Genomic DNA, 17,123 nt, shown 5'->3' on the forward strand with positions numbered 1-17,123 from the left:
TATTTTGGTTCCAACAACTTCCAGAGGACTTTATGCTAACCCACTTTTTGATTGAATTGACATTAACATTAGATCTTTTTTGCAACTCAAAGAATTTTCAATGGTTCGGAAGTGGGGCTGCAGCTTATTGAATGGTGGGTCCTGTCCTGATCACCTTTAGTTTAGATGACATTAACAATGAATGTTGCTCCCTGGAGAGGTCAAGTTTTGAAGGTTTTTGTGTGGCAACAATTGATGCTAGTTTTTCAGAGAACTCAAGTGGTTTTGGTTTTGTGTTAAGGTCCAGTTCTGGGTCAGTTTTGTTTCCTGTGGAAGATGCAAGGTTGTTTCAGCTGAATTTGCAGAACTTTTGCAATTAGGGAATGCTGTTTAGCAGCTAAAAACATGGGCTTGGTTTTTGTTAAAGTCAAATGTGATGCTGTGAATGTAATAAAGAATCCTTCAGTTTAGTGTTTTTGTTTTGCTCCAGAGGCTTGGCCTTTGTTACAGGATATCTACAGCCTTGCAGGACCAAATGTGGTGTTCAATCATGTGGTGTTCATGCAACTCATGTGTTAGCTGCCAAAGGTTAGGCAGGTTTGGAAGCTGAATGGACTTCCCCTCCTGGATGGCTTCTTCGAGATTTAGATTTTGTCCCCGATGTGGTTTCTTCTGGTTCTGTTTCTTAGTTGCTGTTGCTGTTGTTTGTTTGTGTTTCTTTCCGAATGGACTCGTGTATTTTGAATTACCAATAACAAAATTATGGGACCGACCGAAATTACGGCTTATGTCGACCGTCGTTAAAAATGATGGGTTTTAAACTCTTAAGACATGAACCTTAAATTGTGGAATGTCGTTGTCGACTTGCCGTGAGGCCCGTGACGTTAGCATCTCTCTTCGAGATATTTCTTTGTTTTTGTGGAGGACTGTTTAATTTCTATCTAATAACTCGTCGGCTAAAGTCCAGTATTGTGGTCGTCCTGTTCACTGTTCAGCTCTGCTAGGGTGTAATCCGGTCGGAGTCTAATCTTGGTTGAAGCCTGAACCTGAAGGAAGCTTTCCATTTTAAAAAAGAGCGAATTCAGAGAGAGAGAAAGGGAAGAGGATGCTGTTCTCTGCCTCTCCAGCAACAGCAACGACATTATCAGCCATAACAGGAGTATGTTCTCGTAATTCCTCGTCACGTTTCGTTTCGTTTCCATATGAAGCGGGATTACAATTTCAGGAGACAATAGCGAAGAACCCAAGAAGCAGAAATGGAAATGGGTTCCTCGTCTTTTGTTGCTCTAATTTTTCTATTAATTCCACTTCTACTGCTACGACGACAACGGCGACACCAGCTCCAATTTTGCGCAAGAGGAAAAGATACAGAAAACAGTATCCAGGAGAGAGCAAGGGCATCGTTGAAGAGATGAGGTTTGTCGCCATGAAGCTCCGTAACGATGACGCCAAGAAGAAGAATAGTAGCAATGGCAACGACGATGATACGAATTGTGATGAGGACTCTTCCTCAGAATCTTCACCAGATGATGGGGGGGATACTTGGCAGCCCAGCATGGAAGGATTCCTCAAGTACCTGGTCGATAGCAAAATCGTCTTCCAAACCCTCGACCGCATTGTCGACGAATCCGACCATGTTGCTTGTGAGTTTCCCTTGTCCCTTCTCTACATTCACTAGTTCACTTCTTTTACCTCTTCTTGCAAGTGCTTCTGTATTTCCTTACTTGGCATTGAAATCATTCCTCTTTCTATTTTCCTTCTTATTGGCGGAGGAAACTGAGTTCAGTCTACTCGGTGTTGAATTCAGAAAAGAGATTTCTGGATTTTAGAAAATTCAGAAAACGAAAAATAGTCAATGCATGAACATGGAATTTCGAATATACATATGCAAGGTCCTCGCCATGGTGTGATACTGTTGCACGTACCCCATTTTGGCTTATTTTCCTGCTTTCTACGGGATGAAGGAACCGGTTCTACTTCACTTCATCTGTTACTCCTGCTTCTTTTAACCATTAGAATGGTGACAGTGAACTCACTGAAAGTTTATGTGGCTACCCATTCCTACAGATGCTCACTTCAGAAAAACTGGTCTGGAGCGCACAGAAGGTCTTTTAAAAGATCTAGAGTGGTTCAGCCATCAGGACATTGCCATTCCACAACCTGGTACTCCTGGAGTTTCCTATGCAAAATACCTAGAGGAGCTTGCTGAGAAGAGTGCCCCTTTGTTCCTATGCCACTTCTATAACATATATTTCGCACATATAGCTGGTGGTCAAGTGATAACCAGACAGGTGTGTTTCTGAAACTAACATTTGGTCCCCATGTTTCAACAGTACATGCATGTGGTGATTTTAAGTGTACAATCTGAAATGCATATATTTTGTTTTGTTCAACACTTGTAATTTTACTATTCCATGGCATGTCTAGAACCTTAGAGAATAAAATGTTATTTGGAAGACCAAAAGCAAGATCTACACGTCTCCAAGTGGATAGTGCACCTAACTGGTAAAGATAGGAGAGGGGAAGGGTTGGAGGTGATTCTATAAAAGGGATATGATGTCATCTTCAAGTCTCTACCTGTCACTAGGCTAGTGAAGGTAAATAGGATTGTGCACTCTCATCCTCTGGAAGCACCTCAGATGTTAGATGCTTGACTCATTAGTTGCCAACTCAAAAACCATTGAAGTTAATCTTAATAGCACACATCAGGTTCGGTTCAAGGTCTCAAGATCATTTCAATAGGAAGACAACACCAAAAACAAGTATATAAATCTAACCAATAAAACAAATTATATGAATCCCAGTGAACACCATGTAATGAGATGCCTTTAAGAAGGTTTGCAATGGAAACACCAAAACCTTTGTGGTAATTCTTTTCAATGAGTGATAGCTAGGGTGGAAGCCTGTCACACAAATGCCATCAAATATTTCTCCTCTCAAAATACCCATTAAATGTAATGAAACATTTAGGTAAAGCTTGCTTCCCTTCCTCAACAAGAAGAACATTTCTGCATTTCACTAGGAATTGTTCAAGATATCCAAAGTTCTCTAAAAGACTAGCTTTCTATTGGATGATTCCAATTGTTCAATCATTTTTTTGTGCTTGTCATAATTATTCACCTTCTAATATTCATAAAAAAAAAGCTATTCACCTTCTAATCTGCAAATTCCCCACATACTTTAACTCAGGCTGCAACTTGAGTGGGCTTGGGTTGAGCATTTTCTAAAATTTGAATGGACTTGGCCCAAGGTTCCAGGCCCAATGCTGTGTAAGTTCTTCAGGTCTGGTACCAGATTTGCACCCCTAGGTTTAACTCTAGGAAGCAGTGCAGATTCCCAAACTCAGGAGTGAAAGAAATTAAATGATTTGTCACCTTAGAACACATAATAAAAGGGATTGATTTTGGATAAAAGTATCCTATTTATTTCAACAAGTCACTCCCTCCACATATGATCTCTGAGGCACATGCATCTTTAATGACTCATCAAACAGAGAAGAGGCATCAAGACCTACCATTCCCTTGAACCACTCAGAAAAATGGGAATCACAATTCACAAGGGATACCTGAGGAAAAAAAAGGTAGCATAACTTGAAATAAGAAAGTGTGACAAGAGGAGAGTTATTACCAACAGAAGGCCTTCCAGAATTTTAATTTATTTTTGGATCTACTTACATTTCTCACATCGCCAAAACAAACAAAAATGGAGGCAATAACCTTAGATATCTATGGGAAATGACAGTCCTTTTGATAAATGAATGGTATAGACAGTGGTTCTTGACAAAAAAAAAAAAAAAGAAAAAGAAAAGAAAAGAAAAACCAGAATCATTTCCCATGTAGGCTCCTAGGTTTCTTATTTTGATCATCTTGATACTGAAATCCCAAGAGACTTGATTTGCAGATTCTTCCAGTTTATAAAGGTGATCTTTTCTTGATCCAAGGGGTCATTGCTTGGTCCAACTAGAGACTTGGTCTGCATACAGGCCCTTCCAATACCTGGGGTGGCTGGAGGTAATGGCCTTTTTCATTTTTTTTTTCTTGATTTCCTTCTAGATTAGCTCACACCTTCAGGTTTGTTAAGTTGATCCACCCTAGGCAACCTGTGAGCCTACCACATAAAAGTATCTTTTTTTGTTTGTAAAATACATAAGTATCTAGTATTGAGAAAACCAACAAAATATTTGAACCCTAAAATCATTCTGTTCAAGAAAAGTCGGATTTTTTTCATTATCAACAAGTTTTGTGTTTGGCAAAGTTCACAAATATTGACAGAGCAATGTGAAGATATCTAATCCATCAGGCAAGCTCAATGACAACTGACAAGTGATGGCAATATATTCAAATGTGCCAGCATCTTATTTAACTCTCAAAACTCATGGTGTCATCAACTGTTTATTTATTTATTTATTTTTGATAAGTGGTATAATTGTATTACTAAAGAGTCCCTCAATTGAGGTGTTAAGCATGGGTATTTTTGTATTTCCCAGGAGTCAAAAACTATCAAGCCATACAACTTTTGACTTTTGTAAGGAGTGGATGCACTCACTAATCACAGACACAATTCACATTTAATAGTAAGTATTTAATCTCCATAAAAGAACACACACTATTTTTGATAGTCAAAATGTCTTCAATTGTTGATGCCCTATAAAAAAAGGGACTGATTCGGCACATCTCATTTTTAATAGTCCACATCCTTGTTAAAAAGGTAAAGAAACCACCCCCAGTTATGACAATTCAAATCATGGGTTGTTTTTGTCTTTTAATGCATGTGCTTTTTGATTAATGATTAGAGGTATGCCTTCTCTATAAATAATGAGATGTGCTTAAATCACCATTTGGAAAAAAAAAAGTAAAAAGATTGCAGTAGTGGACTTCAACTCACACTCAAGAAGGCCTTATCCCAACCATATGAGAAAGGCTACAAAAATCATGTTTTTCCATTCCACTCTGTCAAGTGCCATATCCTATTGCAATAATGAACTTGCAACACAAAAACTGTGAACCTAAAGGATTTCGATTTCCAATAACTCAGGTATTTTATTCAAGAAGTTTAATTGTCTAATTATGGTGTTTTCCAAGAATGAATGAAAGTGCATGTACGCTATATATGACTCAAATCATATTTAAATTGTGATAGTTACTGATCCTGATCAGTTGGAATATTGAGATTGATGAGTGAGAAGGCTGGAAAGGACAGAATAAAAAATGAGCACCTTAGAAAGGACTTAGGAGTAACTCAGGTATTTTATACAATAAGTTTCATTGCCTAATTATGGTATTTTCCAAGGTAAATAATAATGAACGCAAGTGCATGTACACTATATATGACTCAAATCATATTTAAATCGGTATAGTTACTCATCCTGATCAGTTGGAATGCTGAGAATGATGAGTGACTCCAATTAGTTGATTGAGATGGTTTACTCTTGTGCATAGATGATCAGTGACTGTAGTATTGAAGGAATGACTTGGTGCAAGTATAGGGCTCTTAAAGAGTAAGGAGAATACCAAAAAAAAAGTTGTGATAGAATAAAAGTGATAAAAAATGATTTAAGGACTTGTAATTTAACAAAAAAAAACATGGCTTTTGATGGAGCACAATGGTGGGACAGGATTTGTGTAGCCAACCCCAAATAGTCGAGATTAAAGCTGGGTTATTGATCAGTTTGGATAAGGTTTTGTTGAATTGAGATCAGTTTGGATGCATGTCCAAAATAGGGTGTACAGACCATCCATGGTAACTCTGAATTGGAGAAAGTGATATATTATATATTGGTCGCATTCCAAAGGCACAGCCATATAAGCATGCCTTTTCATATTTACACATAGTTCAAGTATATTCAACATTTGTCTCTACTATGTTGATAACTACTCTGCAAGAATTAAAGGTCCAGGTCTCATGAGCGAAAGAAATTGTGATCATTATGAAACAACACAGACCAAATCATGCAAATTAGATACCTTGATAAATCAAAGCTTCTTGTTGTTGAACACTGATATTTGTTTTATTCCTTGCTGAATTCTGGTTACCTGAAATATATTCGTCTAATGGAAAAGTTAAGTGTGTATAAGAATACAACATAACATCCATCACACTCTTTGGCTTCTGATGACCTAATATTTTGCCTCTTATTTGTTGATTTCCAAATACCTGAAATGGAATCTTTTAATGGAAAAGTTTGGTATGTGTCCTAAACAAGAATGCAACACATTCTCCAGCAGAGCCAACTTTCAGGAAATGAAATGGTGCTCTTACATAGCTTAACACCTATTTTGTCTTTCTCTAGAAATATATGATTATGATAGAGGTAAACTGGAAAAGAGTCATCTGTTTTACTGGTTTAAAGACTGTTCCTTCAGTCTATCTTGAGTAGAGGTTTAAATATGCAACCATGTCAAAGAAAAAGGTAAACTAAAATATCTTATTCATGTACAACTGGATTTGGTTAAAAAGTAACTCTGATAAAGGGTCATGGATATTGCCTGTCATGTTAATGTTGAATGTCCTGCTCCTCCTGCCCTTACTCCCAATGCTTTCACCATATCTAATCTGATTATCTAGTTTGTGTCTATTCGGCCATGAACATTTCTGAAGACTCTATGCTACAACTCCAACCATCCCATAGCTCAAAATGTTAGGTAGGAGACATGGTTTCTGTATGTACAAGGAAGCATATACCCATTCTTTCTGCATTGTTGCTTGTAGGTTTCAGAGAAGCTTCTGGAAGGGAGAGAATTGGAGTTTTTCAGATGGGAAGGGGATGCACAAGAGTTGTTGAAAGGTGTCAGGGATAAGCTGAACAAGCTTGGAGAGGTAAAGGCCTTGGACAGTTACGTGGATCTGACCTATCACAATCATTGAATTATTTCATTGTGGTTGTTCATAAAAGATAAGTAAATTTAAGATGCATTGGTTAGGGGTGTCCACAGTTCGGTTAACCGAACCTTGGACACTTTTTGCAAACCAAACCAATCCTACCGGTTTTTCAGTTTCTCCAAAGCGATACCACCGGTTAACCAGTCTGTCGGTTTTGGTTTTTAACCGGTTTGGTTCTTCAGTTTTTCGGTTTTTTAAATTCATAATATATATTATATAAATATATGTATAATATTATATTATAAATAATAAATGATATATAATATATTATAAAAATATATAATATATAGTATATTTATAAATAGATTATTATAAATATAATATATGGCATATGTTTAAAATATATATACCGGTCGGTTCGGTTAACCGTCAGTTTTTTCTAGGGCAACCAAAAACCAAACCGATCCTTTGGTTTTTCAAAAATACCAAACTGAAACCTAACCGATCGGTTCGGTTAACCACATTTTCCGGTTTGGTTTTTCAGTTTTTCATGGACACCTCTAGCATTGGCATGTTGATAAAAAACTTTGTTATTGGATTTTTCTTTTGTGTTCTTAGAATTTGTCATATTGCAGCATTGGTCACGAGATGATAAGAACAAATGCTTGAAAGAGGCAGCAAAGTCTTTCCGTTTCTCGGGGCAGATAGTCCGCTTGATCATTTTATAACAGAGCGCTATATTCTAGAGATTTCAAGTTTTTCCAGGTGCAAGCTAACAGCCGATTCTCATTATTTTGAAGGATCTTTCAGCAAGTCCCCTCTTATGGACCAAGGAAAGAGGGACTGAGATACATCTTGCATTGTCATCAGTGTTTTGAAAACCATTGTGAATGTTGTTGTAACTACAAAGATTGCCAGTTCAAGATTCAGTGCCCTGTTGTCATCCTAATTGAACAATCCAAAACTGTGAAAAAATGCAAAGAAAAGGATTAGAGGACCATAGAAAGGATCACTGGATTGAAAACAAAGATTTGGTCATGTAGTTGGGAGATTTTCCAAAAAGGTATGATCTTAATTCATCGTGGCAACTAGGGATAGTGCAGGAAATTCCTTGCACTTCTTCCTTATCACCAAGTCTTAAATATAGCACAAACCTCCTTTTGTACTGCTTCTATATTTTGTAGTTAGGCTCAGTTTGGAAGGAGTACAAATGCAAATATGTAGAGTGCAAAACCTTATATTTTATATGTATTTGCACTTTACATATTTGCATTTATACTCCTTCCAAACTGAGTTAAAAACAATACATACACACACACACACACACACACACATATATAGTGTGTATATATTTCCGTAGGGGGCGCTCTTGTAATTCTACTTATTTTTATTATTAATTGGGTTGCCCTAATATAAAAGCTAATAGCTGGTGCCGCTAGCTATGTGATTTGAATCTCAAAATTTTCTCTTCTCCCTTCTTCTTCTCTTCTTCTCCTTGTCTGATATCTTTAACATGGAAAACAAAAACATGGTACCATAGCGGGTTTTCTGAGGTTAGAAAGAGTGAATAAGTCTTCTCAATCCTTCCTTTTTTTACTTCACCTTGCTGTGGATGAATCTGATCAAGAAGTAGATCAGACTGATCTTAAGGGGATTCTACTAGTCCTCTTCTCTTCTTCCTTGGTCGTGTGTCAATAAACCCTTAAAGGAAGGGAACTCTGGTGCTGTGAATACATATCTTTCTTCTTCTGTGAATCGTGTGATCCTCTCTTGTACCTAGGTTAGTGGGTTTTGGAGGTTTAGATGACCTGAAACTGCTATGTTCTCTTTGAACTGTGAATCGTGTGATCCTGATTTTTTTTTGTACCCAGGTAATTGGGTGGCGTAGGTCAATGACCTGTAACTGTAAGACAGTAGTCAGCTATCCAAGAAAAGTGATGAAAGGGTACATGCAAAGTCGGCATAGCTTCAGAGTTGCCCTCTTTTTGTCTCTGAATTGTCTTTCAGCAGTGTGCAAGCAAGTTTTTCCTATATGTGTGGTATCCCTATAATTTATTCTTGACTGAACTGAATTGGAGATTGAACTGTGGAACTGAGACTGAACTATAATTGAACTGTGGCTAAACTGAATTGTGAATGAATTGTGGCTGAACTGTGACTGATTTTGAATCGAACTGATTTGTGAACCTAAATCTTATAACATGTCTTTTGAAGATTCTATCCTGTCTAGTAGGTCCTCCAATCAAGGTGGAGTGAGTGTGGGACTTAACATGAGTTTTATGCCAAAATATACTAGTTGCAAACTGCCTCTTCTACTTGTAAGTAGGGGGAGAGGACTATCTCATACTACTATTCAGATTTGACCTCAATATGGAAAGAATTAGATCATTATCAAAACATTGATTAGAAGTGTGATGCTAATGTTAAGGCCTTCAAGTCTATGATTTCCCAATAACGGGTCTTTGCCTTCCTCTTGGGGCCGAGCCCTGTATACGAGTCCCTTAGAGTTTAGATATTATGAAATAAAGATCTTCTTTCATTTGAAGAAGTGAATGCTCTAGTACAATCCAAAGAGAGCATGCAGAGTGTGATGAATAGCTCAAGGGGGGAGCAGATTGCCTTAGTGGATAAAGGGAGTGTGGGTGTAGAAGGCAATAATTCCTTTAAGAATGTTGACTTTTAGAAGAGAGTGGACGATAAGGATAAATTATAGTGCATTCATTGCTAGAAGGCCAGACATACTTGAAATACTTGTTCGGACCTCCATGAAAAGCCAAAGTGGGCTTAGGAGTTGTGTAAGAAATCAGACCAGAATAAGAAGTTGGGACAACCGAATCAGAAAAAGTTCAATACAGCAAACTTGGCCTCTCAGGCGCCTTAGTCATCTACTACTATCAAGTAGGACTGCCCATCCGTTGTTGATCCTTAGGAAGATATCATTAATTCTTTCTGTGACCACTTGAATCTTTATGGAAGAGCAATTTGCCAGATGGATTTTGCTCCTCTTGCCTCGACTTCTTTTGCATCTACTTCAAGTAATGGTAATTCTGCCACCACTTTCCATGTGTCTTCCCATTCATCTGATTCTTCTTGGATAATTGATTCTGGAGCCTAAAACTATATAACAGGTAAGTCATTGTTTTCAACCCTATCACTTTTTATTTGGTAGGGACAAAGTGAGATTAGTTGATGGTTCTTTTTTCACCATAGTTAGTCAATGAACCATATCCCTTCTTTTTGGATTTATATTCAAATGTCAAACTTGTTTGTTGAGCAAATATTGTGAAAATCATTTTTCTTTCAGAAATAATAAATCCAATTTTCCTTTCCATATTGTTTATTCTGATGTATGGGGCCCTGTTACTTTGCCATATGAACTTAGCTATAAATATTTCAATACTTATATTGATGAATATTCCAGATATATATGGGTGTATCTCATGCAATTCGGGGATGAAGTACCAAAGATTGTAAAAGATTTTCAATACATGATATTCACTCAATTTTAGACAAAGATCCAAATTTTCTAATCTGACAATATCAATGATTACTTCCACAATGATCTCACGGAGTTCTTTGCTTCGTGTGTGTTTATCCACTATAGCTCTTGTGCCAAAACTCTTCAACAAAATGGAATTGAAAAAAGAAAAAACTATCATCTACTTGAAGTGGCTCATAGGTTATTCATTCATATAAGTGTTCCAAAATGTTTTTGATTGGATGATGTGTTATGTGCTACATATCTCATCGATCGTATGCCATCTCATGTGTTAGGGTACAAGGCCCTTCATCAGCTCCTATTCCATAAGGCTCCCATCTTTTCTATTCCCATTTGTATGTTTGGTTGTCGTTGTTTTGTTCAAAACATGTCTACTATTCATGGTAAACTTGACCTTTGTGCTCTTCCTTGTGTATTCTTGGGCTAGCCTTCTTCTCAAAAGGTTTACCGTTGTTTTGACCCTGTTTATCAAAAATACTATGTTTCTATGGATGCCTTTTTTTTAGAGATTTTTTTTTGTTTCTCCTCATGGGGAGAATAGGGTGGAGGAGAAACGATTTCAAGTGCTACCTCTCCTATTTGATCCTCCCCATTTCGTGTATTTCTCCGTCGCCATAAGGGCCAGTCAGTTGGAAAGATTACCAATGAAAGTTCAAAGTATCGACACGTATTGGCCGATACGTATCATTCCGGGAACTCCTTGATATGCCCTTATAGTGGGTGTATCGGGGTTCTGATCGGTTCAGAGGGTGGATGAGTGGCAGGTAATTGAAACTCTCATTAGCTAGTGTCGATGGACTATGTGTCCTAGATCATCACCACGGCGATCACCCCGGCCCCAAACAACCCGGCTAGGAAATTGCAGAATGACGATTCGCCCTACCTCTGCCTTTGTCTCTGGCTCTGAGATGTATAAGTGTAACCCTTGGACAGCATGTGGTTGACGCAGACATAGATGAATACACCACTAGCCAGTCCCATGGATACGTCATATATCCAATCTGCCACAACGCCCCGTGTTGTGGAATCTATAACAATCCCAATGACCACCCCACTGGGGCTTGATATAGCAAAGGCAAACGCATACGCTACACATGATGAGAGAGGGCGATCAGGGATCATCCGCAGACAGGGCTATTCCCATGCCAGCAGTTGCGGACCGTCCATAAAGCTCTCCAAGCATCGGCCTTTGTCTCTGCAACCCCGATAGCGATGCCTTGGAATACAGAATGGAAACACAATGCCACGATTAACAAGATGTTGTCTCCTAACGAATGAACATTCGCAAGGGATGTATCCACGAAGTCGAAGTGGTCGTCTCTTCTGTTACGAACAACTTGTTGAGGCGTCAGTGCAAGCCAATATCAGTTAGTTGCGTACAACAATATATGATTAATACATAATATATATCCTCCTCACACTCTCTAGACTCCACACTAACCTGAAATTGTGATTGACTTGTTGGTCCGTGGCTGCTAGTGCCGGTGTATTTTCTACTATTAGGCTAAGGTTGAGGCTCAACACCTCCTGTCGGCAACAGAGGAATTAGTACCATATGTTCTCGGTGGAACTGGGAAATAACAAGCAGAGAGATACAACCTCATCAACCATTTCTTTTTCAAACTCTGCCTCTTCTAAAGGTTTCCTCCTTTTTTTTTTCGAAAAATAAGGGAATAAGAACCCAATTTCTGAAATGGTAATGTTTTTATTGATAAGCACTACCGAATTATGGTGGTCGTTTCCGGTCCAAAACAACGGTTTCCTGCTTCCTAAATCCTGGTGGTCGTTTCCGGTCCAATATTGGAGTAAAGTGGATAGGAAGCTCGAAGCTAAGGAGTATGGGGTCTGGCCGTCTGGGAGTCTACCTGGTGACCGGAGCGATCACCGGTACCGAAGATGGAGGCAGAGATCCGATCTCGGGCTAAAACGGGGTCAGAGCCTCCGATTCGAGGTTCAGGGGGCGGGAATATGGGATAAACTCGCAGTTTGCCCGCACGCACGCGAGAAAGCCCCAGTGCGTGCATTGTGTGGGGCGGAGATGCGAACTGGTAAATATGGACTGTCTTGTGATGGATGGGGCAGTCTGCAGGAGTGTCAGATGTGGAAGGGGTGGGGGCCACAAAGATCTTTCGGCTTTATGCGAAATGGGTGGATTCGTCGTCATTCGTGTGGGAGAGCTCTTTACTTGACCCAATTGCCAATTGAACCGTGGTTTTTCTCAACTTGTATTTAGCCTTGGTATGTTTGAGCATTTTCTTTTACTTGTCAATGAAGCCACAAAGGGGTGTTCCGTTGTCAAGCTAAGAAACATAATTAAATGCCAACTAAGAAACCCAGTCCTCCCTTTAACATCAAAAGATTAGATAGATAGACTACCATTTATGTGATTGGACGTTGTCTATATTTATATAATATATAAGAAAACATTCATACACAAGTCAGGGAGTTCGTCGAACCATGCACGGTGGATTTGCTTTGAATTTGATTGCAAATTATAATGACTCAAACCCTACTACTACAATTGGATTCAGATGGTGATGATATGATCCATTCATTTGATGTATTGTGGGCCATGTGGTTGAGCATACATTGGTAAATGCATGTTTATGTTTAACTGTACATTTTCTTGCCGTAAAAAAAAAAAAAAACAACAACAATTGTACATTTTCTTACGTTAGCATTTATTTATTAGCAATTAGATTTAGATAGGAGAGCCCGCCGGCCCCACACTATGGATTGTATGGTTCCAGGTACCGACAGCTAACAAGCTTGCTGGAATTCCAGTCGGCAGACGATAATCAAATCAAAGTGTCACACGTGGTCTGACATGGCCATGTGGGCTCTAATCAGAAATCAGAATCTTTGCCACTTTTTTTTTAATCAGGGGGCTGACACACAGGCAGACAGGTACCTAGGTACGATTTTTGACCATTGGAACACGACCATACATCTCGTTTCGTTTAATTGCTTCTTCATTATTGAATTGAATACTATTAATCTGATACTCTGATATGATATGAGATCCGAATCTCGTCGAAGGCAACTATACAGTATAAATTGCATCAGTTCTGGTAACCCCCCCCCCCCCCCCCCGAGTATTGTCAATGAATCGTTGAATCGTACCTACCTAAGAGGCTAAGAAACGCATGTCCCAGTTTCAAACGGATCTAGGTAGCGGTTGTTTGGTCGAGTGGAGAGCTGTGTGAAATTGCAATAGACTCCCAGCCTCCCAGGGAGGGCCGGAGCAGTAGTGTATATGCAGCTGGATCCAGGGTCCTGGTTCTAAGCTCGGAGGCAGCCTCTAGTGACAGGTGGAGAAGAGAGTGTAGAGGTGGGAGTGGATTTCATCAATGGAAATGATGGAATGGATATGTTAGCACTTAGCACTCTACCCTCACTCCCTCACCCACCCCAATTTGTTTCTTCTATGTCGCCGCTTGCGTCGCATTTGTGTCGCTTCCTTAATCCTTGGTTCTCACTTAATTCTCGGCTTCCCCATTTATTTATGAGACCCACCATCATTATCTTCATTATGAGACCCACCATCAAGGGGGGAGAGAGAGAAAGGCAACCCATTTATTTAATGGGATTTTTATTTATGAAAGAAGAGAATGGATTTAAATTTTTCACGTGTTAAACATAATTCCATGGTTTCGGTGTCGTATGATAAGTCTTTTTAAAAAGATATTCTAACAATTAAATTACAGAAAGAGTAATTGAGCTTTTGGGGTATTGTACTTACAAATCATTAGGGGTGTCAAGGTATTTGAAAAACCCATTAAGATCTAAATGGAATGGATCATGATTCAATTTAAATTCAAATCCTATATTAATTTTTCGGATTCAAATATCTTCATACTTAAAATTTTTGGATGCAATTGGATTAAAAAAATAGGATTCATTTAAAAATCGGATTGAATTTGAATCATCGTCTTATCCATTATCGACTTTTCTTTGTATAAATTACTTTTTTCTTTTTAATAACTTATTAAATTTTATAAACATATGGGTATTCAAATTGAATTGAGATAGATTCGGATATTCGACGTCCTAAATGAATTCGAATTGATATGGGATTGAGATGCCCATTTGCATTCCTAACCCGAATTTCTGCTCATTAAGACATTGGGTTGACTCGAACCCGGTGACCCACTCCAGTCATCGTTCATTGATGAATTCATATTCAGGAGTCAGGACCACCAACACCATTATCAACCCGTTCAGACGACTTCCAAAGACCAGAGTTGATTGCAGAGATTGGACGGTTCGGATGAATCTGAACATTATTTTTGTTCAGAATCCGTACATGCTCACGTGCTGGTCGGAATTTAAACTTATGTTTCTTCTTCTAGACGATACGAGCGTGTTGTTTCGTTTCGGGCCTTTCTTCGGCACTGCGCTCTTTTTCCTTGAAGCGCGTTCCAAGTTCTGACAAAACAAGACAGGCCCCACATGAGTGCAATTTGTTCCATCAATTCCGACTTTGAATTTCGCTCCTTCACTGTGCATTTTATATTTGTACTCTTCTAAAACTGAGCCTTAAGGTTCCATTTGGAAAGAATGCAAGTGACGGTTGATGCATTTATACATTCTGTTTCAGTTTTGTAAATATCTTATCTGGTAATAAGGTATTTATGTAAATGACAACATTTACTTATTACAAAGACGTATTTGCTTTTAAAATGAGAACAAAATATGCATTTAAAAAATGTGCGCAAGTTTTTTTTTTTTTTTTTTCTTTACATTCAAAGCTCATCAATATATGGAAAAAGTGAATTTCAATCTTAGGATTTATGTTTGCATCTACTATCACAAGATAAAAATACAAAATTATCATTATAAATTAAACCAATTTTACATTTTTTATATTTACACCCTCAAACCAAACGGAACATTGGAATTGGAACAAAACAAAAGGAAAAGGGTCATTTTGGGTTTAGAAGTAGAATGGCCGAAAACGGAGTCCACATTCTGTGCACCCGCTGATTGCATTTGGCCACATCGAGCTCGGCGTTGAATGTGTAACAATCAAATTTGGAGGTCCGTCAATTGATTCCGTCTGATTCAATCGGATGACAAAACCCATTCATCTGCCTTCACGAGTTCGAACTCTCCCTCCCTCTTTTCATTTTGAAACCCTAGCATGTTCAAGCTCACCGACGGCTACATTCCAATCGACACCACCGTGAACGATGAAGCCACCAGCGGTGAGGGATAAATCGTTCGAACAAGTGTCCATACGTCTTCTTCCTCTCCATCATTTTCATATGCTTTGCATGCCTGGACCTAAGATGCCCTTTCCATTCCTTCCAGTGGAAAATTCCTTTGTTCTCCTTGTTTCTGCCATATTTCCACTCAACACAGGATGGAGATGGTCGGTAGAGTTTGTCTTCCACCACCCTCTCACTTGACTGACAAGGCATACATCCATGTCCAAATTCTTCTGAGAACAATTAATAACCACCTTGCTTACCATGACCTTCGGCAAAAAAAATAATTACAAAAAATATAGAAAAAAAATCACAACAAAATCAAGACAAACACATTATTGTAGATTATAGACCTTGTGGAAACAAGAGAACTTATAAGTAGTGACCAATCTCACAACCGAAGCGAAATCTCAAATATGTGGAAAACGAAGAAAATTGGGGAAAATGGTAAAAAAAAAAACAAAATCGAGGAACACAAATTCTGAATTCTCGATTGAGAGGGGGGCGGAGCCAACATACAAGATTTGGCATCAAGAAACGTGCTGTTGATGTGTGGGTTGGAAATGTATTTTTTTTATTGAAATCATTGTTGCTGATAAGATATTTCTTGGAGCAACATCAAATTTTTCTGTTTGGTATCAATGCAACGTTTTCAATACTGTTACCTATTATCTATTCTCACATCACTACCACCTCACACCCTGTTGGTAGCAACGAATTGCAGTTCCATGAAACACCAAATTTGGCATTGCTCCAAACCCATGATTTCTTGATTTCTAAAGCGTAATTTAAAGCACTATTTTTTATGGAAAAACAATTCCAAACAAATGCCTGTTTCTTAGAACATCATTTTTTTTTATTTAATGCCATTTTCTGGAGCCAAAAAAAACGCTAGATTTGCTCTCTCTTCCACCACACCCATCAATGCAAAAGGAAAAGGATGAAAAGTATGGCCACGTAACCCTATTTTTAGAATAATATGAGTAACGTGGGAAAATTGATTCCAAAGTCCTATATCTCCAATAAAGCAATCATGGGTCCATCTACATGACGGAAGAAGAATGAAACGTTTCCCACCGGAAAATCCACTCCTAAACCCAAGAAGACATTTCCGTCATCTTGCTGTCTCCGTTGTTGTTCCGATGGTCGCCAACGTTGAAGTCATTAACGCCGTTGACAGTTTTCCTATCTCTATTCCTGAGCATAGTGTGGGTTCGACAACGGCTTACTCCTGCATCCATAGCCGTTGGCCCTTTGCCGAACACAGGAAATCACAATTGAAATGGGAGAGAGCGGTTTAAATCATGTGGACTTCGTGGTGGAGAAACCAATTGCAACCTTGTAGGAATGTTAGTGGAGCTGCTCGTCTGCAACCAAGAATTCACTGAATTTGCAAGGAAGAAGGAGGAGGAAGAGCAGTAACTTACCGTTAATCACTAATTGATCTTTTGCCACCGGTGTCGATTGGTGTTGGTTGCCGATGATCTGGTTACCAGGTTCGGAAGACAGAGAGAGTTTGAATCGAGTTATATCATGAAAAGGAAGACTAAATCGTGTTTTGTGGCCGGTTCAACCAGCGGAACCACGGATAACGGAGAAAGTCTTCATTAATTCGC

General features: G+C 38.7%; 1 protein-coding gene and 1 long non-coding RNA gene across 7 annotated transcripts; one reads left to right on the forward strand and one right to left on the reverse strand.

Annotated features, from left to right (window-relative positions):
* The first annotated feature begins 32 nt into the window (after nt 1-32).
* On the forward strand, nt 33-7,932 carry HO2 (heme oxygenase 2). 6 transcript variants are annotated; one of them, XR_016099472.1, is made up of 6 exons: nt 912-1,622; nt 2,047-2,270; nt 3,880-3,989; nt 4,466-4,552; nt 6,688-6,795; nt 7,434-7,932. XR_016099472.1 is itself a non-coding variant. In XM_088945966.1 (4 exons), the coding sequence occupies exons 1-4, from the start codon at nt 1,085-1,087 to the stop codon at nt 7,448-7,450; spliced, it is 903 nt and encodes a 300-aa protein (XP_088802092.1). In that variant the 5' UTR covers nt 33-1,084; the 3' UTR covers nt 7,451-7,932. The 6 variants fall into 6 exon arrangements, 2 of the variants coding, with proteins under 2 accessions (XP_088802092.1, XP_088802091.1); XR_016099473.1 differs by lacking the exon at nt 4,466-4,552 and having other exon boundaries at nt 6,688-6,811; XR_016099471.1 differs by lacking the exon at nt 4,466-4,552.
* A 7,177-nt stretch (nt 7,933-15,109) lies between these two features.
* On the reverse strand, nt 15,110-17,067 carry LOC148850412 (uncharacterized). Its single transcript, XR_016098994.1, has 2 exons — nt 16,935-17,067; nt 15,110-15,776 (listed from the first exon to the last, which is right to left on the reverse strand). It is a non-coding gene; the product is annotated as an uncharacterized LOC148850412 (long non-coding RNA).
* Between the last annotated feature and the right edge of the window lie 56 nt (nt 17,068-17,123).

Source organism: Nelumbo lutea, chromosome 5 (assembly GCF_056320005.1).
Source record: "Nelumbo lutea isolate HS-2025 chromosome 5, American lotus-T2T, whole genome shotgun sequence".
Classification (NCBI taxonomy): domain Eukaryota; kingdom Viridiplantae; phylum Streptophyta; class Magnoliopsida; order Proteales; family Nelumbonaceae; genus Nelumbo; species Nelumbo lutea.

Excerpts from the sequence above, each read along its gene's own strand:
- HO2 (XM_088945965.1), top strand. The coding sequence starts at position 1,085 with ATGCTGTTCTCTGCCTCTCCAGCAACAGCAACGACATTATCAGCCATA. Across the intron at positions 1,623-2,046 it reads CGAATCCGACCATGTTGCTT|ATGCTCACTTCAGAAAAACT; the intron begins GTGAGTTTCCCT and ends CCATTCCTACAG. Across the intron at positions 2,271-6,687 it reads GTCAAGTGATAACCAGACAG|GTTTCAGAGAAGCTTCTGGA; the intron begins GTGTGTTTCTGA and ends TGTTGCTTGTAG.